This window comes from Prosopis cineraria, unplaced genomic scaffold (genome assembly GCF_029017545.1).
Source record: "Prosopis cineraria cultivar Desert tree isolate PC_DT_omini unplaced genomic scaffold, ASM2901754v1 PC10, whole genome shotgun sequence".
Classification (NCBI taxonomy): domain Eukaryota; kingdom Viridiplantae; phylum Streptophyta; class Magnoliopsida; order Fabales; family Fabaceae; genus Prosopis; species Prosopis cineraria.
The window spans coordinates 9,849,362-9,874,757 of record NW_026555341.1 but is presented as its reverse complement, the minus strand read 5'-3'; the positions used below and the strand labels follow the sequence as shown (position 1 = coordinate 9,874,757).

At 32.1% G+C, this 25,396-nt stretch overlaps 3 protein-coding genes across 3 annotated transcripts; 2 read left to right on the top strand and 1 right to left on the bottom strand.

The window, feature by feature from the left end:
* Window positions 1-3: 3 nt before the first annotated feature.
* LOC129322074 (heat shock factor protein HSF8-like) lies at window positions 4-3,375 on the top strand (the record flags this gene model as incomplete). Its single annotated transcript, XM_054968110.1, is given in 8 exon segments — window positions 4-201; window positions 2,048-2,311; window positions 2,313-2,442; window positions 2,445-2,524; window positions 2,527-2,845; window positions 2,848-2,973; window positions 2,976-3,073; window positions 3,075-3,375. Coding segments are annotated over 8 exon segments (1,371 nt in total), but the record flags the coding sequence as incomplete, so codon positions are not given.
* Window positions 3,376-4,625: 1,250 nt separating this feature from the next.
* On the bottom strand, window positions 4,626-8,250 carry LOC129322731 (syntaxin-22). The gene is made up of 7 exons (XM_054969088.1): window positions 7,772-8,250; window positions 6,867-6,960; window positions 6,426-6,565; window positions 6,162-6,233; window positions 5,590-5,747; window positions 5,342-5,442; window positions 4,626-4,981 (listed from the first exon to the last, which is right to left on the bottom strand). Exons 1-7 carry the CDS (start codon window positions 7,957-7,959, stop codon window positions 4,916-4,918), a joined length of 819 nt encoding a protein of 272 aa, XP_054825063.1. The 5' UTR covers window positions 7,960-8,250; the 3' UTR covers window positions 4,626-4,915.
* A 10,215-nt stretch (window positions 8,251-18,465) lies between these two features.
* LOC129321518 (binding partner of ACD11 1-like) lies at window positions 18,466-22,262 on the top strand. The gene is made up of 5 exons (XM_054967303.1): window positions 18,466-18,623; window positions 19,819-19,925; window positions 20,037-20,112; window positions 21,357-21,437; window positions 21,517-22,262. The coding sequence occupies exons 1-5, from the start codon at window positions 18,618-18,620 to the stop codon at window positions 22,081-22,083; spliced, it is 837 nt and encodes a 278-aa protein (XP_054823278.1). The 5' UTR covers window positions 18,466-18,617; the 3' UTR covers window positions 22,084-22,262.
* Window positions 22,263-25,396: the final 3,134 nt, after the last annotated feature.

Genomic DNA, 25,396 nt, shown 5'->3' with positions numbered 1-25,396 from the left:
TCTACTGTGAACGCTCCACCACCGTTCCTTAGTAAGACGTATGACATGGTGGATGACCCGGCCTCTGATGCGATCGTGTCTTGGAGCCCAACCAACAATAGCTTTGTGGTTTGGAACCCTCCAGAGTTTGCCAGAGATCTCTTGCCTAAGTACTTCAAGCACAATAATTTCTCCAGCTTTGTGAGGCAGCTGAACACTTATGTATGTCTTTCTTTCTCTTGCAACCATTTTAAGATTCCTTGCACCATTATTTTTATGTTGAGTTTAAATTGTTGTTAGTGTTTTTCATGAGATAGACTGTACTTTATCAGGGTACAGTATTTTGGTTTGAATGCTTTAGAGTTGATTTGGTTAAAAATTATCCTTAAATCAGTTTGGCAGTGAATTTGAATTGCAGTCTAAAATTGTTTGGGCCCACCTGTGGCAACAAAATAAGATTCTAACTAGCAGTCTGTGTGCTATAATACTGAGGAGAAAGGGCGATCTTTTCTTTCTGCCTTGTTTCTTTGGCCGCAATCTACCATCCTGGTTCCTTTTCAAATAAGGGACATAGATGTCGATATGACTTTGGCATCTCTTCAGCTTTTCAACTGAGCCAAAAGCTGGACCAAGAGGCGTAATTTGCTTCTATGTATCAGAAGAATAGTTGGCCTATAAAAAAATCTAAGTTTGATATCTATTCCTCCAGCATTTAGTCAGCAAATAAATGGAGTAAAAGGGGGAAATTGAAAAAGAAATCAATTCTCAGGTTTATCAGTCACTTGGTTTCTATTTTATTCGTGTATTATATGATAACGGGCTATTAAAGCTGCCATAAGAGCCCAAATGAAGTTAGAAAATTTGGGATCGCTGGGAATATAATGAAATTACCTTACATGGTGAGTTTGTTGATATGCTTTTTAAACCTGGCGTTGGCTCTTATTAAATCGCCTATTGAGGAGAATGTCCCAGTGACAGGAAGAATTGAAAAGTTTTAGTTAATTATTCTCCTTGTGAATTATTGTAGTTTTGCTCTCCCCAGGATGAGTATTATGTAAGTTTCACAATTTTTTTGCAAGAAATATTATTTAGTTGTTCTATTTTTGGGTAGTGAGCACACAAGGCTTGGGCTTTGCTAGATATAATATGGGACTTTAGTGATCATTGATTCCATAGAAGAGGGTGATCCAATTTGCTATCCATGTTGTGAAATGGATAATAATTTACTTTACTACCCAAGGATACTCATTTTGGTGAATAGAATAACTGCCTAAAGGCAACAGAGCTGCCTTTCATGCAGCTGTTATGCTTTTCTGATGTTAATGTCACCTGAATTTTTTCCTTGCAATTGGGATAATTAATAGCATTTTGCTTTTGTTTTGGAGCCTCTCATAGTGAATTTGGCATAAGCAAGTACTGAATCCTGGTATCTCAGGTTGCATTGAGTCTGTGTCTTTTCTGTGATCAATACGAGGTTGTTGCAAGCGGTTTTGTTATTTTAGTACTCGAACATCTATATGGTGCTCTTTCTACTGCATATTTGGTGAATTCTCTTTTGAATAGAAACCCAATTTATTTATTAGTTCAATTGCCTTTTTTTTTCGGAAGATAATTCCTGATTTTGCAGCATCCACTTAATGTAGACATTCTTACTATAGAAACTAAGATAGGTAATTTTCTGCATGGAAATGGTCCCATGTAGATTTAACTTCTTGCAGAATGATTGAAAATATCTGATATATTAACATTTGTGTTTCATTATTGATATTTTCAGCTCGACTAATATCAGAAGTAGCATTTTATAATTGATTGGAGAGTCTCTCTTTTGAAGCTGGTCCATAGGCCCATGAAATGAATAGATTTTAGATCTTCCCGAGTTATTTTATTGTTTTGCCAGACCCATTTGTGTTAATCTTTGTTCTACATTTCAAGTTTAAGTTTGGCCAAGGATGCCTACTATAGCATTTGTGCGATTTGAATATTTGCATTGCAAGTGATTGTATTTGCCACGCATGCCTATTATATTGTTGGTACAATTTGATGTATTAAACCTCATGATCTTAAATAGGGTTTTCGAAAGGTGGATCCAGATCGATGGGAATTTGCAAATGAGGGCTTTTTAAGGGGTCAGAAGCACTTGCTTAAGAGTATTACTCGACGAAAACCTGCCCATGGCCATAATAATCAACAAGTACAGCAGTCACAAGGACATAGTTCTTCAGTAGGGGCATGTGTAGAAGTGGGGAAGTTTGGACTTGAAGAAGAGGTTGAGAGGCTTAAAAGAGATAAGAATGTGCTCATGCAGGAGCTTGTGAGGTTGAGGCAGCAGCAAACAGACCACTGATAACCGGCTGCAGACAATGGTTCAGCGCCTTCAAGGAATGGAACAACGACAACAGCAAATGATGTCATTCCTTGCCAAGGCTGTACAGAGCCCTGGCTTTTTTGCTCAGTTTGTGCAACAGCAAACGAGAGCAATAGACGCATAACTGAAGCCAACAAAAAACGGCGGCTTAAGCAGGAAGGTATTGCTGAAACAGAGTGTACTCTACTCCTTCTCCTGATGGACAAATTGTTAAGTATCAACCTCTTATGAATGAAGCGGCAAAAGCAATGCTAACGAAGATAATGAAATTGGATGGTTCACAGCTGGAATCTTTTAATAACAACCTTGATAACTACTTGATTGGGGATGGATCATCATCATCCAGTGCAATGGACAGCAGTAGCTCTTCAAGCTGGACTTCTGGAGTTACACTCCAAGAGGTCCAACCAACTTCTGTGCAGTCTTCTCACATTCCAGCTGCATCAGGAGCTTCAGGGCCCTTAGCTGACAAATCTGAAATCCCATCTACAAAAACTGCACTGCTGCTCTCTCTGCTTCTCAGGTAGGCGTCATAATACCTGAGCTTTCGCCCATACCAGAGATGGTGACAGAAAATGTTCTTGAAGAAAATTATGTCAGATCTGCGATGGACAATTCAGATCCTACTTCATTGGACTGAATGAGTCATTGACCCCTGATGTTGGTAGCATTTCTCCTGATGCAGACATTGATGATTTGTTACGCAATCCTTCCTTTGGGATGATTTTCTTTTGCAAAGTCCATTACTGAGGATATTGAGATCATTGCTGCTGAAGCAGTGTCCAATGAGGTGCAGCCAATGGAAGACGGTTGGGACAAAGCTGAACACATGAGCCAACTTACAGAGCAGATGGGTCTTCTTTCTTCTGATCCAAGAGCAGGTTGATTGTCTTTATTAGGAATGTAGATTGTAGATTAATCTTTCATGTCGACTATAGTAAATCCTCTTCCAAACAATACATCAGTCATGTGTATGACATAATTCCATCTCCACTTGCCCACCTTGAAAGCTGATGCTTTTCCTTTGCAAATCCTGTATCTAGTTTGTATATGAGGCCCTAATCTAATCAAATCTGGTTATTTATTTTTCCTTAGACTTTGTGTTGGATTAGCAGTGGAATCACGGTGGTCTTAAGATGTCATTATTAGGGCATATCTTTGTTTCTTATTACCATCGAAGCTTTTCCCCGGCATTGGTTTTATCTTCAGTTTAATATTTTATCTTCAAAAAAGAGAGTGGATGGATCGAATGATACATGTAATATATTTGGTGGAGTTACATTAGTATAAATTACTCGTGATGGCGAGCTGTGTTACAGAAATCAAATAACAAGAAGCGGCTACAAAGGAACACTTTGACTTCCTCTTCATAACTAGCTACAATTGGTGATAAACTCTAAGCATCCCCTGCCCACCCCTATCTGTGTCATCACAAACAGTTATTAGTGCTCTCATCGTCTCATGGCTCTCAAAACAGTCAGTCATTTCTTCCGTCCTAACCTGTTTTCTGATCACCTGCGCTCCTGCTTTATTTGTTAGTTGATTGGGCGAGTGAGGGCATAAACTATGAGTGCAAAATTGTGAAAGAAATTTTTTTTAGGAAAAAAAAAAAAAGGCTAATGAAGTTCAAAATTACAGCGGCGGTGAGGGCAAATATTCGAAAATGGGTGCCAATTTTGAATTTCCTCAAAGCAAGTACATTAAGAAGTATGTAAATTTGCCACATACATTGCACTCGGCGGGTCTCAAGACCAAAGCCATATTCATTATTTTGTTTAGGCTATATGATTGACCCCCCCACCAAGAATGGGCATCATCTGTTTAAATCTCTCTTTCGGATTTGCTACAAAAATGAAAATTTTTGAAGCACCCATCGGAAATTTTAAATGAAATAGAACAACGAGATCCTACGGCAAAGAAGCAATCACTAATAGTGTTTAGTTGGAGGGAGGGAGGAGATATTATAAAGAATTCAACTTACAAAAATTGGATAAGTGGAGTTAAAAGCTTCCAGTATTTTTCTTGCTCTTTTATCTAACATCTTTTTGTTAAAATTTTATAGCCACATTTATCAATTTCTTTCAAATCTAACTCATTAAAATCTCCCCTCCCCTCCAATCCAACCAATCAGGGGATAAACGTCAATTACCAACTGAGCTCATTGAATACATTCATTCTTCGGTGCACAACCGTAGGCCCAATCAAGAACCACCAAGAAAAGGTTTTTAGGTAAAGAGTCAGCATGGCCAATGTTCCTGGTGCATTAATGGGCGTAAGCACATCTAAAGAATGCAATTTCTTTTATTAAAATATATAAGTGAATCGTTAGACAACAATCAAGTTGTGACACATCCTTAAAACCCAAACACCAACTTAGAGAAGAGAGCAAGCACCCCACACACAAAATCATTTTTCACTCGTGTGAATCCCACATCATGTACTGACAACACATGCCACAAGCTCCAGCTAACCGTGAGATCTGATGAAACATTACTCAGTGAAATCAGCGAGCGAGAGGTCATCTGCCGCCCCTTAAATGTTGAGTTTGATCCATTATATAGACACCTTTGACTAAGCCGCAAGGACAATGATCACGATGAGAAGCACAATTCCAAAGATCACCAAGAGTAAGCAAGTCTAGGAAAAACAAAAGGAAGTGAGCCTAAAGAAGAAAATACTTAAAGCTGAACATAACGATGAAAAAGAGCAGTGAAAAGATCTAAACTGGTAGATAATCTACAATTTCTCCGGTAAACATAAGTGGACTGTAAGTAACTGCCATGCAAACCAACCCATCACCTCTCAACCCCCAAAAGCAAAAGGCAATGGCTGTGAATCATGCAACGAGACAAAAATAGCAGATGCTACTAAGGTTGCTTATGTTGGTTCAACTTTGCATAAGACAAGACGTTATGGGACAATAGAGAATTAATTGAGGAGCAGGGAAAGAGATTAATTAATAACAGCCTAAACAAATTAAGAAAACAAATAAATTACCAGAGATGAATTCGATCTTTGGGTCTTTGCAGCTTTCACCAGATGAGATTTTGCTTGCGCAGTTGCTGCATGTGAGTTCTCAATGTTGGAGCCAATATCATCTACAAGACAGAAATTAGCATCATATAACATGAACCATTCCAAACACATTGTTTCGTATAGAAGAATGGGTGTATCACACCCCAAAAAGAAAAAGAATGAATAATGCATGTAAGTCAGCCAATAATATTGAGAATAATCGGAGTTACCAATCATGGTTCCTTGCTCATGAACAAGCACAGCAAGATCTTTGAAGATCTCATTTACTTCGCCAATTTGCTGCTGGATTTCTTGAATGCCTTGCTCCCTTTCCTCAATGATAGCCTCATTAAATACAATCTCATTATCCAACATCAAGACCTCCTGCCTGCAGCATGAAATATGCAAGAGTTAAGGTGCCATTAAAGTAAAATATGCGAGAGGATGAAATTGGAAATGGCCTTTTGACAATATAAATCTGAGTTAAATACTTAAATTTCTATCAGAATGAAAAAGATCCACGAAAGGATTCAGCCATTACCTACCAGATCTTGGTATTATTTCTTCTTCAGCCTTTTAAAGCTTGAACAATGATGAGTAATATTTCATCTATATTTCAGAACTGTTTGTCACATAAACTATATTGCTAAATAAATCGTTGAAAACTTCATTGGTTCTTACTTGAAAAGAAGAAAAGGCACCATAGTTTCATGAAAATAAATCAGTAAATCAGGTAGCGATCATTATCATTAAGTTGCTAGCAGATCTCTTAAGTTACTATCATTAAAACATGAAAAGTCACCTTCTGGATTCAACAAGAAGAGCCCGCTGTTCTTGGCTCTTACTGGAGACATCTATCTCACTAGCTGTATAGCTGCAATACAAAACTTCATAAGCAATACATGCAGAGGCAATAAGTACTAATGAATAATGACAGAAAATTGACTGTCAACAGAAAAGCTCAGAAAAAGGGAAGTACAGACTAAAGCTGTAATTTTCTCAAGGTAGTCTGTTCTTCTCTTCCTCAAATCAATTAACTCAATAAAGTTGCATCGAAATAAGTCACCTTGAGGGAAGAACTGCTTGTGGAACGAAAGGAGTGTAAGCTGTTTCCCTCTCAGCTGCAAGCCGTTGGGCCTTCTGAAACTCTTTCAATACTGCCTGAAAGTCTTTTGCAAGTTTGGCATCCGCTATCTTCTTGCTTGCCTGCAATCATGACAAAGGAATTGAAGTTTGTGTCACCCTAAAAATGAAATACAGAAAACATTTATAATGTTGGTTAAAAAGATAAGATGAACTCTATTGTTGAACTTAGATCACTTAATGTAAAAGTTTCAGGAAGAATCTTAATAAGAACAGCATAGCTTTCTTTTCATATATTCACACATTTTAGAATATGACTAGCATGTGTATGCTCCTTAGTCCTCATACTAACTTGTTACACGCCATCAAAATGTGCTTTTAGATATGAATAAGAAGCCAATATACGAAAAAGGTTTAAACTTACATTAACTTCACCATGGTGATCTATTTCACTAGCTTGCTTAAGTTTAGCTGATGTGTCCTTCACCAATTGCCCAATATGTAGTCTTGTTTTGTGCCTGAAAGTTGAGAGCAGTCAGAAAAACAGTGAAAGAAAAAGATCGCCCAAGATTGCTGTTACAGATAATGATCAGAAGACATCAACTTGACTAGAATATATCACTAGGCATCAACTTCATCAAAAAGAAGACAACAACTTGACTAGAATTTATTAATGTCCAATTTACCAACAACCTTGACATTGTCTATCACCTCGACTACTCTCAACTCATAAATCTAACCATAAATAGAAAGGAAAATATGATTAGTTCAATTGCATAATGTGTCTTGATAAAAGTGTTGTCATAAATATATAACACACTGTAGCTTAATCTCAAATAAAGAACAGCGAGGGAAGATAGCAATAGGACTGTGGCCAAAATAGGAGTATCCATGAGAAGTGGAGGCAGAATGTTATTCATTGTGAGATGATAAACAACGAGATTGACATACTACAGTATAGAGTTGTACTTCTAATCATTCAGTAGCTAGAGGATCTGACATCCTTAAAGCAGTAACAGGGAGACATGAAACCTGAAATTTCAATAATTCCTGATTTTCGACAAAATCCAAGAGGGCACCTAACCAGAGTAGAGCTATCAAGAACATCCTAATAAATTCATCATTCAAATTATACTAGCAGTATATATAAACATTATACGGCGTAGTTTAAAATTAGCAACAAAACTCAATCCATTGTACTGGTAAGAAAGAAGCAACAGACCATTTAATCAACGTAAACAACAATAGCCCATCGTTTCAACATAAACAAGCAAATCATATATTCCAGAATCATGAAAATAATCGAATTACACAAACGGACGCACTTACAGCTTCTCGCGAAGCTCGGGCGTGTCTTTCGGGGTTCCAAGGGTGTTGACGAGCCTCTGAAACGTTGACACGGCTGTGTTGATCTGAAATACACCGGACGCCACGGCCTGTGTAGGGTCTTGCTTGCCATTGATTAGGTCTCGCCTCGGAGCGAAAGGCCGGCCGGCTTCGATATCCTGAAAGCTCATACTGCTATTATCGCTCCCGACAATAACCCTAACTTTCCCGAGAAAATCAAACAGAAATCCTTGAGAAAGCAAGAGAACGCGGTGTTTTGATTATAGCGATCTGCGAACCACAATCGAATTTCGGTGAATTAGGGCTAACAGATGCTATCAACTCGGCGCGGATTGAGGAGAGAGAAAACTGACGCCGATGCTGATGATGGTGGTGATGATGGTTTAGAGAGAGATTGAAGGGTAGAAACTAGAAAGTGTGGAATGTCTCTAATGTACGATTCGGTGAGGGAGTTTCTTCGGGGAAGGACCTATGAGGGATGGACCCTTGGTTGTAAACTTGTAATACGTTGCCGGCACGTTGATGTGGAGCCCATAAGACACGTGGTGGGTTCGTATAGGCCAAAGGTGAAGCTTCTTTATTTATTAATTTGAATGGAAAGGTGAAGCTTCTTTTTTGGTGGCAGGGCCTGGCCTCTGGTGAATTCAATCATCACACCCATTGTTAATTCCAGCTTTAAAGTTTAAATTATTATTGTCGGACGATTTTTGTGGTGCATGAACTTCTTTTTCAAAAAAAAAAAAAAAAAATACTCCCACCATTTTTAATTTTTTAAAGAATTAATTGTTAATAAATATAACACATTTTTAATATTTTAAAATATAATTATTATTTTTTAAGAAAATTATTATTAATAAATAATTTTAAATTTATTATAAAATGTTTAATAGAAATAAATATAAAAAAATAAGATTAATTTAAAAATAAATATTTTATTAAAAGGTAAGAATTTATTAAAAATATCTTATATTTTTTAATAAAAAAATAATTTTAAGTCTTTGTATTTTACTTAAATTTTATTATAAATTTTTATATTTTTTCATATTATAATCTTTATATTTTTATTTTTTAATATTTTAAATTAAAATTCAAACAAAGAGTAGAAACATAAAGTTATATTTTTTATATTGAAATGAAATAAAAAAAAAATAATTTTGATATTTGATTTGGATGAAGAAGTTTGAGTGTGCACTGACACGTAGGAGTATATTTCAACCGCAATGATCATCATCAGCATCAATCATAACCGTCATAGTATATAAAATTTAAATCATGAACATTGTTTTTCTTTTTCAGCCAGCACTGTAATGTTGTTTGAATTTTTCATTTCTGTTCACACATCATCATGTTCATGGTTTTCATGTCACTTGAGCTTGCTCTAGATGGCCATTGAAAACCCTTTTTTTTTTTTTTCTTAACTATCCTAACTGACTTTTCCTCATAGAAAAAGGGCTTTACACACATCTACACTGTACATAAATACACAGTACCCCACTCGTACACCTAGTAATATTTTTTTCTTAGATCACTACTTGATAATAGAATTCACAACCTCTCTTTTTCAAGGAAGTGTAGGATGACTTTACACACACCTAATAATGTATTTTCCTAAACTACTTAAGAATAGAACTAATAATCTCCTCCTTTTAAAGAGGTGCAAGATGCCATTGAACCAAGAGGTGCTTGGTAACCATTGAAACTATTTATACTACTATAGTATTGTATATCCTCTCCATCCTAAATTATAAGATAACTTTAAAGGAATTTTATTATTTTAAAATATAAAATAATTTAAAAAAAATGAGATTTTATTAATAATACTTTTTCATTGTTATCCTTTAAGGGAAGAAAAAAAACTTAAATAATATTGTTGCGTAATGATTAAATTTTTAAAAGTTTTGAAAAAAAAGTTTGTAAAGTGTCATTATTATATTTTATTAGGAAAAATAAAACTTTAAATCTATACACTTTACTTCGTTTTGTTATTGGTCCTTAACTTTTTTTTTAGTATTTTAGGTTCTTATACTTTTATTTTTTATTATTTTAAGTCCCTTCAAGATCTCTATACTTTATTCATGAAAGAATTTTAAATAATAAAATTAAAAGTACAAAAATTAATAGCAAAACGCGAATATAGTGCAAAAACCCAAAGTTATATTTTCTTATTTTATTATTATATATAATCTTATCTCAAATTGTTTAATGATTTGGGACTGAGAAGATACTAATTTTTTATTTCTTATTTTCAATTCATTAAATTATAAAGGTTTTAAACTTTTGTTTTTTTTTCTAAAGGAATTTAAATTCTAAAGAAATTAGAAATGTTACTTTTGCCCTTATTAAACTATGGAGTTTTTATGCAATGATTGGGCCAGCATATGTAAAAGCCCGCTCACATAGCGCGGAAGAATTGAAAAGTGTTTTTTGAAATCAAACTTGACGCTCAACCTGTCTGTCAAGGATACATCATTCAAACTGGCCACAAGAAAAAAAAAAAAAACAAGGATACTTTGCTCAAAATTTGTTGATTTAACTAGGGTTAAATTGATACTAAATTGATACTCCATATAACAAATTAAGTTAACATATTTAATTTATTATTGACATACCATATTACAAATTAAAAAATATTATTTAATAAATTTCATAACTCATTCTTTTAGTTTAAATAAGACTTTAGCAAAAAATTCAACTTATAGTATATCTACCTATATTGAAGTTATCTATATAATTAGTAATAATATCTAAAAGAATAGTGACTGTGTATAATCAATTATAACATCAACTCATCCAGTTTAATCAATCATTGACTGATTTGATTCAATTTATGGTAACATTATAAGAAAGAGAAAGAGATAGGGGAAGTGTACAAGAACAGTCACAAGAGAAACTTTTGAGAGGTATGTAAAAATATACATATTTTCCGGACATAAAACTGAGATTTGAAATAAATTGGAGTTTTTAAGCATGGTCTAGCTTGTTATAAGGGCCAACCTCTTTGCTAGTCAGCTGGGGAAACGTTGAAAAAGCAATATGCCTACATGGGGAGACATTTGAATTTCCTTTTAAAATTATTCAATATTTATAAACTAGTTTATGCCCCTGCGTGATGCAAGGGGACACATTATTGATGCTATTTTACTTTTTTTGCCAGAATTTGTGTTAATTTTTGTGATCAACTGGAAATAATTTCAATATTATTTGTCATGATAAAAATTTTTATATTGAAATTATATTATTTAAAAGAAGATTTGGAAATAATGGAAGGAATTTGAATCTGAAAGAGAGAGATTGTATGTTAAGAAAGAATTGCGCAATTCCTTTTAAGAAAAAAAATCTTTCAAAGGGCAAATGGAATTAAATTTAGCAATCCAAGCTTTTAGGAAAATAGAAAAAGTTAGAAAATACTCGTGAAAAAAATACTTTGCAATTCATGAGAAGAAAAATATTTTACAAACTTGTTCTGGTATGTAGAAGTGAAAGAGGATTTATAAATCTCTTCGCCTTCTTCCATCCAAAGCATCAGTTTCAATACAACCATTGCAAGGTAAAAATATTTTGTCGTCGCTCTTTGATTGCACACATAAGTCAACTCCAAGCTACAAAAACATAAAGTTACGAAAATATTTATTCTCTCTATTAAAAAATATAAGATATTTTTTAAAGAGTTGAATATTTAAAAATATAATATATTTTTATTCTTTTAATGTATAATTATCATCTTTTTTAAAAAAATATTCATATTGATAATAACTTTATATTTATTATAGGGTGTTTAATAAAAATAAATATAAAAAGATATGATTAATTTAAAATTAGGTAATAATTTTATTAAAAGGGTGAAATTTAATTAAAAATACTTTATATTTTTTAATAAAGAGTGTGTAAATTTAAAATAAATGTATAAAAAATAATAGCCACCGATTAAATAATAATACTTCAATGTTGCTATTGCTTTTACTTTATGACAAACAATAATAAAGATTATTTATTATAAAAAAATTATCATTACTTTTTTTTTTAAAGAAACTTTTAGACAGCTCGTGATTGAACTTAATTTCAGCCAACCTTCTAAAACTTTAAAATTTTACTGCAATGTGAGGGATTAAAATAAAATTAAAAAATAACTTAAATAATTTTATTATCATTGGTGAAATTAGGCACATGAATAATTCATGTAGAGAAAATGAATAATTAATATATAAAAAATTAGCAACTAAAGTAAGTGAAATTTATAACTTTTATTAATAATATAACATCTTTATGAATTTACAACTCTCATTTTACTTATATCAATTATTCATTTTTTACACGTTAATTATTTATTTTCTTTATACGAGTTATTAATGTTCCTAACTTCACTTATTTATATTCATAGTAGTGTTTTGCTGTTAATGAGAGTTATAAATTCTATCTACATTAATTATTCATTTTTATATGTTACTTTTTTATTTTTATATATTAATTATCTATTTTATTAGTGATAGTAAAATGATTTGAATTAATTTTTTAATTGCATTTTAGTTTTTAACATATGCAGTGAATTTTTATAATTTTAAAATATTGATTGAAATTAAGTTGGGTAAACCAGTGCTAACTGAAATTTTTCTAATATTTTTTAAGGAAGCATTGTGATTATGCCTTGTCTATTCCTCGCTGGTGGAGTTGTCACGGCCAGAGCCCTTCATGCACGGTAAGACCTCCATTGTGATTTGACCCCACTAAACTTTTGAAAACGATTGTCTTTTTTTTTCTCTAGGTTTTTCTTTCGCACACTTTCTTTAAGAATAAAGGTCTCCAGTATTACTCAAAAAAAAAAAAAAAACACCACTTAGTAATTGTACAGTGATTTTATATTATGCCCCCACTTCTCAGCCTCCTTTGAACTCATTAACTGAGAAATTAAGAAAGAGAGAGAGAGAGAAGCAAGCACAGATCCCTCATTCTTGTTGCTCTCTTCATTGTGCAAGGGAAGAAACCACGGTGGGGAAAATAACTAATTGAGAGGAAAAATATTTAAGTAGATCGAATGTATTACAACATTTATGATCTGTGCAATAAAAATATGATATTTAAATAACATTAAATATAAATTAATTAAGATATTAGTGATAGTAGAGAGAGAAAATGCAAGAAATCAAATGTGCATTCTATTATAAAATAAAATTAATTTAAAAAATATCACACAAAATTTTATTTAGATTATTTAGAGCATTTTAATTGAATAGACCATAAATAAAGTGGTACAGCCAATTTGTCCAAGTATTTCTCAATTGAGAGAGCATGGGGATTTGATTTCAAATGGAATGATCTGCTTACGGGGTAAATGGTCCTTGGAGTGCATTGCTTCGGTTTTAATATTTAATAAATTTTTATTATTTTAGTTTAATTTAAGTGGTCATTATAGTTTATTTTAGAATTTTGATTTCCAAGCCATTGTAGGTTTTTTAAACTTGTGTTTATAGGCTTTAAATTTAAGGAGAATCACACTTAAGGCCATGTAAAGCAAGAAAGCTACAATTAGGCCCAAAAGAATCTGAATTGATTCCATAAGCCTAAAGGCCCTATATACAATTAAAATTTATTATGAAATGATAAAATTGCCCTTGGTTTGAAAAAGAAGCATCATGCAATGTGTAGAATCTTGAACCATAATGATGGGTGTTGAAGTGTTATCGCCAATAGTAATGGTAGCAGAGAGTAGGAAATGGAATGGAGTAGGAGGTCTGATCGGCAAGCTCATGCATATGATGGCCAAAATTGAGGGGTTAAATAGGATCCAAAGACTCTTAAGCCTTATATATGTGATAAGCCAAGGAATCATGAGGGCAACAATAATGGAGGTCCAGATCAGCTCATTACTATCATGCCATCACGCCCAGAAAGTTCCCATTCTTTGCACTTGAAATAGATTTAATTAGGGATTTTACATAGGGTAGTTAGGTACATATGAAATAAATTTTTTATTGTAAAAAAATGCATTATAGTTGTGTTCAAATCAAAATTGATGTTGTGATTTAGTTGCTAATATAATCTAACTTGGTTACAAATGTGACTTGACTTGTTTGCTGAACTCTAAATTGATAGTAGATTATTTGTTGTAAAATCATGATGGTTTACTTGTTTATATTAGATTCACATGTGAACACATGAATCTTTGCCTATGAATACATAAGCTTTTACTTGTAAATATATAGACTTTTAATTGATAAATGAAAGTTCTATATCTCCGTAGCATTAGAGTTTTGATTTAGATATAGTTGCTGACTTTTTATATATATCAAGCATGAAATGTGACATAAAATTTCATGTTGATACTTGTCTTAATGGAAGGGCCAGTGCTAGCATAAGATTATCTAAATCTGATATAAATATTCTTGTTATTTTAATGAAAGCATGTTGTATGTATGTTCAAGCATGCTGTACAGATGGACATTATGTTATTAATAAGTCGACATTGTCATATTATATACGGATTTTCTATTGTTCATAAATTTGGAAAACTTGTACAAATTTTCAACTCAACCACACAAACTATGTGAAATAAATTGATATTGTATTATTAATAAATGGACCTTGTTATATTCTATACGAATTTTTTGTTGTGAATAAACTTGAAAAACTTGACTTTTCATTACAAATATATGACATTTACACCACAACAAGTGTTCTCCAAGCATATGCCACGATATCTGTCATACATTGATTTACAAAAAAAACCAGTTCCATATGAAAAAACTAACTTAAGATAGCATAACACAATCCTAGAGAAATACTAATTACATTTTAATGCTTCATCTTGTCATTTTGATTTTCCTCTAGTTCTTGCTGTGAGCATAAGGACACTTTGAGCTTTAACATTATTGAAATGCTCCATTAATTAATACAAAATGTCGCACCCAATACACCAACACAGATTAACAACACAAAAGTTCACAAAATTATAACTTAAAATTTGAAAATTTACAAGTATCAGTTCATTAATTTACAAGTCAAAGTCTATAATTTCTGACTTCATATATTTAGAAATAAGGTTGTGATAGCAAGTAAAATTTTTAATTTTTACAACTACATATTCATAATTTCACAATTTTAGATTCACATATTAATAATTAATTGTCTATTAGTAGTGAAATTTCTATTCAAAGTTGACAAGTCCGTGTTCACAAATTTACAACTTGAAGTTCAAATATCACAAGTACCAGTTTATCAATTTACAAGTCAAAGTCTATAATTTCTAATTTCATATATTTAAAAATAAGGTTATGATAGCAAGTAAAAGTTTTGATTTTTAAAACCATATATTCACAATTTCACAACTTTAGATACATGTATTAACAAGTAATTGTCCATTGGTAGTGAAATTCTTGTTCAAAGTTAACAAGTTCGTATTAGATAAGTTTACAAATTTACAACTTAAAAAAGTTTCAATATTTACAAGTACACGTTCATCAATTTACAAATCAAAGTTCAGAGTTTCAAACTAAAAAACAAGGTTCAATAATAGCAAACAAAAGTTTTGAGTTGTAAAACTACATATTCACATATTAACAACAAAAGGTTCACATATCCAATTTCAAATATTTATAAATAAAAGTCTATATATTCACAGGCAAAGGTTCATATATTCACATGTGAACATCCAATATGAGCAAGTAAATCATCATAATTTCACAACAAACAATCCACTATCAATTTAGAGTTTAGCAAACAAGTCAAATTATTCAGTAATCAAGTTATATTATATCAATAATTAAATCACAACTGTAATTCCAGTTTGAACACCACTAAAGTGCATTTTTTATAATAAAAAATTCATCTCATATACACCCTATTATGTCATGTAAAACTCTCAATTAAATCCATCTCAGGTGCAAAGAATGGGAACATTTTTTGGTGTGATGGCATGATAGTGATGAGTTGATCTAGATCTATATTATTGTTGCCCTTATGATTCATTGCATATAAGAGGCTCAAGAGTCTTTGGATCCCACTTACCCTTTGGATTTTGGGTATCATATACACGATCTTGTTGCCATACCCACCTACCCTATTCCTTTTCCCACTCTATGCTGTCGTCACCATCGACAGTAATGCTCTCGTGCACATCATTGTAGTTTAAGGTTCTACATGTTAAGCAATGCTTCTTTTATAAACCAAGAGTAATTTTTTCATTTCGTAATACAATTTAATTGCAACCAGAGCCTTCGTGCTTATAGAAGCATTGGCCCTAGTTACAATTTTCTTGATTGTTAGGTTGCTAGGTGCAATTCTCCCTTAGATTAAACTTTGTGGTTTATGACTTGTTGTTTTTCAATGAATTTTCATTATTTTTATTTTTAATTGAATAATTTATTCAATTTTATTAAAAGTTCCTATATTTTTAGTGAAATGTCTTTTAATTTTATCTTTATACATTGTATTTATTATATATTTTAGTGAAACCATATAAGTTTAAAGGAAAAAGCCATTTTAAAAAATTTAGCCTATTAAGTAAAAGAAACACTCATATTTATAAATCTCATTTTACTTGTGAGGTTATCTAACATAACGTACTCATAACAATGCCACCTTGTTTGAAAGCTAACATCTCCTATAGTCTCAACCTCCTGTCAATTAGAATCCTTTGCTGTGGATAGCTCTTTTTGTGATGATAATCTCTCATAAGCCCCTACTCCTCCTTTAAGGCTCCTAATATGACACTCATAACACCACACTAATTTTTATTTAATTATTATTATTTATAATTATTTTAAAATAATATTACCCTTATTGGCTTGGGATCTTAGGTCCGCTAATGGGTTGGTTTATTTGTTACTTTTTTTTGGGTGTCTAAATTTTGTCAAGTCTAATTGACTTATTAAACATTTTGGTGAAGATCGAGATGTTTTTCTTTTACTAAGGTGAGCATTAGTATCCCATTCTCTCGTTTACCAATTTAGTATCTCATGATTAGCTGTGTACATGGACACGTGTTGCATAATATTATTGTCAGTGTGGATCTTCCTTCCATTTTGTCCATGCTAAGTATATTAATCACTTGGATTAATCAACTGGAAGGGGCAAAGGAAAAGGCTTGTTCCAAGCTCAGCCTCTTTATTTCTGCCAGGAAGACTGTTGGCTTTGATCTCATATGCATCTTTCCCAGAAAGCACAATGTTGGGTTTTCTTGCTCACCTCTATCCTGTACTTTTTTTTAAAAAAATGTTTTAAAAATTGAATCAAATAATAAATAAAAAAAATCAATGATTCTTGATTTTTATGGTCTAACCGATTAAAATAAGTGGTTAAACTAATAATGTAATAATTAAATAAAAATAATATTAAATGTATATAAGAAATAAGCCTATAGTATGTTAATAAAATGACCGTAAATTAATAATATTATAAATTATAATTTTATAATTTGTTAAATTAGATATAAATAAACTTGAAAGTATTTGTATTTGCACCCATATTGTTAACATTTTTTTATAAAAAATAATCTCAAATTATATTTTATATATGTTAATTGTTCAAAAATAAAGTTGGCTTTTAGTAGGGATTTAATTTTTTAATTTTTTTCATTTTTAAGGATTTTTTAATATTATATTTAAAAAAGCCCAGTTTTTTAAAAACAGCTTCGGTTTAACTTGGATTTTCAGTTTAATAACAGTTCAACTTTGATCAAATCCAATTCAATCATCAAAATGATTTTTTGGTCCAAATCAAGTCGTTAACAACTTTGATCAACAATTCGATTGTCCGGCAGTTTGATTTTTTAAACATTATTTTTATCTTTAATAAAACTTCATCTTTAAATCAAAAACATAATTTTTCATAGATCTTGTTTGTGTACCGGTTAAATTGGTGTCCTGGAACTTGACTCAAAAACTCTCATGTTGCTGTTTGTTTGCTGTGGTGGCGCTCGTTTGGATTAGAAGATAAGACATAATTAAATTAAAATATGGATAAGACAGAACAAGTAGATTTTTTTCTTGCCGATATTTTCCTAAACAATAGCAAAATTTTACTTTTTGTTTTACCAATAACAATAAAAGTTTGCTTTGAAGAAGTCAGCACGAGAATGAATTATCAACCGCATATTCAATGAATTATTGGAATATTTATTACATGTCTAGATAAAAGTTTAAAAACCTTTCTCCAAACTTCAACTCCGTGCCTGACGCGCCCCCCCCCCCCCCCCAAAAAAAAAAAATTCCACTTCATCTCCGTGTCCAGCTCGGAGCATCTTCAAGCAGGAAAATCATATTAAAGTCCTATAAAAAACATTTAATTATTAAAAAAATTTCATAAAATATGTAAAATATTTTTAAATTTCAAATTTCAGATATTTATAACTTAACAAATAATATATATTATTAAACAATGAGCACCTCTAACTTAGAAATAAAAATGACAATTTGATACACATAAGATTATAAGTTGTTATTTTTTTATAAATTTAATAAATGTCCTTTATTAAATTATAAATACATAAAATTTAAAATTTAAAAAATATTTTTTATATTTAATGAGATTTTTTAATAATTAAATTTTTTTTTGTAGCACCTTGTAATTTGTCTTTTCAAATAACGCGGAAGCATTTCCTTTCCTGTAAGGTACTTGCACGTGCAAAACTGAGTCAAGCACGCGTATCCAAGATCCACACATGACATCTGAAAAAAAAAAAAAAAAAAAAGTTCCGTGAAATAAAATTCAACCGCCTGCAGAATCTTCTTCGCGGACTTCGCTTCTCAAAGGCTTTGCCAGAGAGATAACCGCTCCGATAGCTGAGTTACTTGGCGGTTTCCGTTCACAGGAGATTTCTATTGCCAATCGTTTCGCGATGTCGGTGAGTTTTGGTTCTTGTTCATCTTATTTGTATGAGCCTTAGCTGGTTTGACTTATCTGCGGACTGGATAGAAGTGTTTTGTGCGAATGCTTATATTTTTTATTGGTTTAAGCTCTTCAGTGTAAATTTCTGTTTACGTATATCATGCTTTGAAAGAATGATCTAGTTGTTACTTTCAACTCGTCCGAAAAGCTTGCCGGCCGTTTGTATTATTTTCTCTCCTATCCATCACTTCTTAGAACGCAATTTTCCTATAGGTTTAGCCAATTCCTATTTACTACTTTTTAGATTCACTTTAAGGGGTAGTGGATAGTTACAGATAAGTTTTCTGATAATAATAATCCAATATGTGGATGTCTCATGATTTATACTAAACGATGGTCGGAAACGATGCTCCAATTCTAACTTTTCTCATAAAAAGTGAAAGAAAATGAGCAAAGTGCATATTTGGCAAGACTGCTTTTGGATAATAGAATTATTGACACCGCTAACTAACGATTTAGAAGTTAGAGCCTCAGTTCTACATAGTAATAAATGGGGAAAAAAATCTCAAAGATAGATTTTATATCACTAAAATCATCACCAAAACTAAACCTAAGTCATACTCATAACAAAGCATCAAGAAGATAAAAGTAATCCAGAATTACACGTTGGAAACATGAAATGATCCTCAATTTTTGTGGGATGCAGCACATAAAATCTCTAAACAGGAATAGAATCTTAAAATTTGAGTGAATTATGCAACTAAATAAGGTAGAAAGGCCGTGGCAGTAAAATAATGTTGGACTATGGGGAAGCTTCCCCCCCCCCCCGGTTTGTGACTGGAAACAACATAGAGTACTAAGAACTGGAAAAATTTACATGCACATATGTAAGAGTCCCCAATTAGAAGCTGTAATATTGGCTGCTAGTAGACGAGAAAGAGAAATTGAAAGGGTGAACCAATTATTCTTATCCAGGGGAGAAGTTGGAAGTAAATGTGCGTGCCTCTTTAGTCCAGCTGATTGAAATATTTTTAGCTGGTGGTGTCCCAAATTGTGTTTTAAAGATTTTTTTTTTTTTTTTGCTTCACGCGTCTAGCTTTTGGGTGCAGGCTTTCTCTATTGATTGTCTGCTTTCTTTTGAATGAGTAATATGCTTTAACCTTTGCTTTTGAGTGTGGTCTATCTAAACCTTGTTAACTTTGCTTATGCAGCAAATAAAAACTGTTAAAGTCAGTAATCTTTCCCTGGGAGCAACTGAACAAGACATTAAGGAATTTTTTTCTTTTTCTGGTGATATTGAATATGTTGAACTGAGGAGGTAAGCTGGCAGTTGCTATATTCCGCACATACAATACAATCCCTTATTTTGTAGTGCTTTTGATTTGAACTTCTTTTTTAAACAATAACCTCAATCTCTTATTTGATGTAGTCATGATGAACGATCTCAAATTGCTTATGTCACCTTCAAGGATGCACAAGGAGCTGAGACTGCTGCACTACTATCGGTAATCTGTTTTTCATCAATGAACTCAAATTTTTAGTATACATTCAAGTACCTCAAATTTCTAGTCTACTTGTCTGGGATTAAAGGCCATAACATTATATCTGTACCCTTTATTTAGAGTTCAAGCTTTAGAACTAAAGGTCACTTGTTGCCTTGTCAGTTTTTGAGAGGTGCTATGGTCAGTTGATACATGCATCTTTCTGGATAAATATCAGTGAAATATCTGGAAATTAAAATCCATCGGACAATTGTAGAGCACAACATGGTTCAGATAGGCTTCCGAATCTCCTTTTGTCAAGGCTTTCCCTTGCAGCACTCTCTTGTTTAAAATGGGCCACTTCTCATGTTATCTTCAATCATGATGAATGATTTCGTTTCACATTTTGTCTGAAACTAGAAACTTTATATGTTTTTAAAGCATCTCAGTTTTTTTAGGTTATCTGTACTGCCCTTTTTTAGTTTTTGGAGCCTGCATATATCCCGCACTGCTTTTTAAAATATCAGGAGCTAGACAATTACTGTTAATTTCTAACTTTAAACTACATTTTAAGGAAAAGATGGTTCTGCTGCTGACAGTGATGTTCATATTAGTTATTTTGACCATAAAGATCTCCAATTGAAAGAAACCTCTTCCATTTGTGGCAACATGTTGACTCAGAATCTTGGATTTCCTTTTCCTTGATAGCAAAAAAGAAGGTTTGGGATTAATTTGGAGCATGACAATCAGAGCTGGCTCTACAAAATATTAACCTAGACTTTCTCTGATCTTACTGAATGGATGGTTTACAAATTCTTGAAAGTTGTGATATTGAAAATTCTCTCATGGCTTTTAGATAGAAGTATCCTTTGGGAACCAAGATAGTCAATGTCAGATTTAATGTCAATAGAAAGGGCTGGCCAAAAAAAATATAAATAGGAAGGGGATTTTGAAGAGTTTGGATGAGAGCTTCTGGTTACAAGTATAAGCTTGTGTTGCATTCTTTATTTGCCACTGGCTTTCTTATTAGTGAAGTTATTTTATGTACCAATTTTGATAATAGCTATTACCAAGATGATCTGTTACCTCTATTTTGGATGCATATAGTGGTGTCTTTTTTTTGGGCGGGGGGTATATCTAGTTGCATGGCTGTAATTATATTGATGAGTTATTGTTCACAACCATGTCCATCTCCCTTTTGTATATCAGCCTATGTAGCTTACAATTGTAATGTGTAACAAGTTTCACCCTGGTTTGACAATTATTAGGGAGCAACAATAGTTGATTCGTCGGTTACAGTAACTTTGGATCCAGATTACGAGCTTCCACCAGCTGCTTTGACATCACCTGTAAGCTTTGCATGACCCTCTACAATTGTACTAAACCAAATTAGGCTGCTTTGGCATAACAATTTGTGTGGCTTTACAGGTAACTGAAAGTAAGGCTCCTGGTGGTGCTGAATCTGCTTTTAGAAAGGCAGAGGATGTTGTCACCGGCATGCTGGCCAGGGGCTTTGTCTTGGGGAAAGATGCTGTCAGCAAAGCGAAGACATTTGATGAAACGCATCATTTATCATCAACTGCCTCAGCAAAAGTTGCATCTTTTGATCAGAAAATTGGTTTCAGTGAGAAAATAACTGCTGGTGCTTCAGCCATGAGTGATCGAGTTCGAGAAGTTGATCAAAAGTTTCAGGTTTCAGAAAAAACCAAAACAGCATTTGCAGCTGCCGAACAGAAGGTCAATGAAGCAGGTTCTGCTATCATGAAAAATCGCTATATACTCACTGGGGCATCGTGGGTGACAGGTGCTTTCAGTAAGGTTGTTAAGGCAGCTGAGGATGTAGGACAGAAGACAAAGGAGAAAGTGCACAATACAGAGGAGGAACGGAAGCAAAAGGATCAGCATGCTCAGGTCCTCTCTGAGCCACCAGCAGCAGCACCAGCAACGGGTTCACAGAACCCGTCTAAGTCTTCTCCTGAGGGTTTGATCCTTTAATTTTTCTTCTTGTGTATGGACCTCCTGGCAACTCTTTCCACTTGTATAATTTTTGTTCGTTTCTGCTTGAAAATATAGAACAGATTTCACTAGTTACTTGGACAAGTTTGCAGTTATTAGTTTTTCTTTTGCAAGAAAGATATGCTGAAATACATGGGTATTTGATGATTTGTTTTTTATTGTTTTGGGTCGCTTTCCTTATTTGTTCTGTGGTGTAATATGCACCTTGTTTACCTTGTACCCGCGAAAGTCCGATCAGGTGTGTATTCAGAACTGATGGATGATTGCAATTGAACGAGAAAGTCAAGTGTTTTGCTGTTAACAGGCCTCTCTGAAATCGGTTGCGATCCTACGTTCAAGAAATCCAGACATTTAAGGTATCTCTTGTCTGCCTCGTTTTAATCAGTTTAAACTTTCTTCTTGTTATTAATATAAATGCTACGACTGTGCATGGCAGTAGTTTCTTGAGGGATTGATTGGAACACTTAATTTTATTTAAATAATTAATGAAGAGTAATTAAATAGACAGGTTGTGTCCCAATTCCAAGTTGTTCCAAATAGAACTTCCTATAATTTTGTTATCAAACTTCATTGTGTAACCTGGCTTATCAGATATTGATGGGAAAAAAAATATTGAGAGAATTTAATCCTTAGAAAGGATTAAGTGGGTAACCTCCCCGTGTATCTGAGTCGTAACTTGTTCACGTTTTAGATAGTATCTGAGTCAGGCCCCAGAGGCTTCTCTTAATCTCGTGAAGGAAAAATTTGATGGAAACCAAAAAATATAAAGCGGCAGACTCGTGAAGATGCAAAAGGAGCGGACGGACGGGAGGAGAACGCGCGCAAACAAGAGCTCCACTCACGAGCAGTCACAGTAGCGTCTACCGTGTTACTCGTGATGTTCAGTGCCTTTAAAAAACATTAGAAAGAGATAAAAAAATTAATCTAGTTTTTCGAAATATATCAATAGTAAATGCATATAGCAAATTAGTTTCTTTTTATTCTTATATATATATATATATATTTATTTATTTATTTAAATACTTGGAGTATTTTATTTTCTATTAGCAAAGACTAATTTGTCTGGAGAAGGCCAAATGATAAATATTTTAAAAATGAATTTATTTTTATATAAATATCATATTATAGAATTAAGAATTTTAGAAGATATATTGTGTGTATAAAGAGGGCGACATCTTGGAGCCACTATATCCGTCGCTATTGGGACATGGGATGAACAGTGCGGGACTGTCTGCTTCTCTGTTAAGAACTACCCAAATGGCCAAATTCTGCCGCGGAAATTTTTGGGAAAACTCCATTGAGAATTTTAATTTTAATTCAATAAAAAATGAGAAAAAAACAGCAAAATCCTCCTAAAATATGTAAATGATAATGAGATTTCACAAAATGTCATAATTTATCTCAAGTCCTTTGACATTAGTAATAATTTTTTATGAAATGACTAAACTTCCAGTTTAAACTAAAAAAGCAACAATTCTTGTCCCCAAAAAAAATAAATATCAGTTGTTATTGTAGTTTAAATAATAACTATTTTTTTAATGATGACTATATTGAAATAAACAATTACAATTTTTTCTATACAATTTTTTTATTCAATAAAATTTAAATATTATAAATACTCATGATTATTTTAATTTAAGGAATAATTACTTTTCTTATAGCAATGACTACAATGAAACAAACAATTATAACTTTTCTTGTGCAAATTTTTTATTCACTGAAATTCAAGTATTGTAAATATTTATGATTACTTTAATTTAATCAATAACTACTTTTTCTAGTAATAATTAGAATGGAACAAATAATAATAACTACTATACAAATTTTCTAATTCACTAAGGTCCAAATATTATAAATATATATTTTACTTTAGCAATGATTACTTTCTTTTGCCGATAATAAAAACAGAACAAGTAACTACCACTCTAGTTTAAATTAAGTGTATTTTAGTCATCTCATCAAAAATTATTAATGTTGAAAAAATTCATATGAACTTGAAAAAGACTATGACATTTTGTAGGACTTTATTGTCATTAAAATATGATATTTTAATGATAAAAAATTCATTATATATATACATATTAAAAAAACTCAAAATTAGTGACAATTTTTGTAAATTTTGATTACTAGGAATCAATTTAAGCCATGGAAATTTCTCATTTTTTTATTGAAAGGCTGTACAATTTATAAAGGTGTTCAAAATTTAACAAAACAAATTCAATCGAATTGAACCAAAATAGTTACAAATGAGATTTGCTTGATTTATTTTAATGTCAAAATCAAATGGTTTGGTTTAGTTTTAGTTTGGTTACATAAAACCAAATCATCAAATAAATTTACCTTCAAAAATATTAATAAATTGTTTGATTTGTTTAAGATATTGTTAACATAGAATTGATAATGTATAAGTTTAAGTTGTATTTAGAATCAATACATTTTACAAAACAGAACCAATACTTTGAAACTTTTAATCCAATTAATTAATATATCATGATACTAAAGTTTATTTTTAACTTAAATTCTTTTTATAAAAATTGTAATTATATTAAACATCGATTTTCTTTTCAAAAAATGAGTATAACTTTAAATATAATTTGTTAATAATTACGATATCTTTAATGATGAAAATCTTTTTTTTAACCCAATCCAAAACTAATACAATCCAATATCATCTTGAAGAGAATAAATAAAGTAGGGTTTTACCAATTTAGCCTGGTTCAAACCAAACTTTAAACAAAGGTGTACATTGAATGTTGAAAATGAGTTGGAAAGCCTCATGAGAAGATACCATGAGGAGCACCCTTATAGGAGCATCATTCAGAATGCTTGCAATCTTATCTATAGAGATTGGTCTATTTCTGTTAATTTTGTTTCTAGAAATGTCCTTAGTTATGCCCATTTTCTTGCTAATGAAACTCATTTTATAGAGAGTTCATTTTGTTTCTTTGATCATCCCCCACCTATTATTACTTTAGGAGGCGTATGATGATTGAGTCGACTCTCTTTGATTTTATATTTATTTTATTGTACTGTCCTATTTGATGATTTTTAAATGAATTTCAGTTTCCATTAAAAAAAAAGTGAGTTGGAAAGTAGATATACTGATTCTGCAAAATCACAAAACTTTCCATTCATTAATTATTATCATTATCAATTGGGATAAGGTCTTAATATGTAAACTTTCTCCGTTTAACGAACTAGTCAGTAAGAACTTTTTCAAAAGCACTGGACCATAAGAGCTTTTCTTAGAACAAAAACAAGATTATGCAACAACCGGTGTCAGCTTTTTTTT

Bases quoted from the DNA above. Each gene is read 5' to 3' on its own strand.
- LOC129322731 (XM_054969088.1), bottom strand. From the start codon at position 7,959: ATGAGCTTTCAGGATATCGAAGCCGGCCGGCCTTTCGCTCCGAGGCGA. The intron at 6,234-6,425 runs GTGACTTATTTC...TTTGTATTGCAG, and splicing joins CAAGCAGTTCTTCCCTCAAG to CTATACAGCTAGTGAGATAG. The intron at 5,443-5,589 runs GTAACTCCGATT...TCTGTCTTGTAG, and splicing joins TGAGCAAGGAACCATGATTG to ATGATATTGGCTCCAACATT.
- LOC129321518 (XM_054967303.1), top strand. The intron at 19,926-20,036 runs GTAAGCTGGCAG...TATTTGATGTAG, and splicing joins GAATATGTTGAACTGAGGAG to TCATGATGAACGATCTCAAA. The intron at 21,438-21,516 runs GTAAGCTTTGCA...GTGGCTTTACAG, and splicing joins CAGCTGCTTTGACATCACCT to GTAACTGAAAGTAAGGCTCC.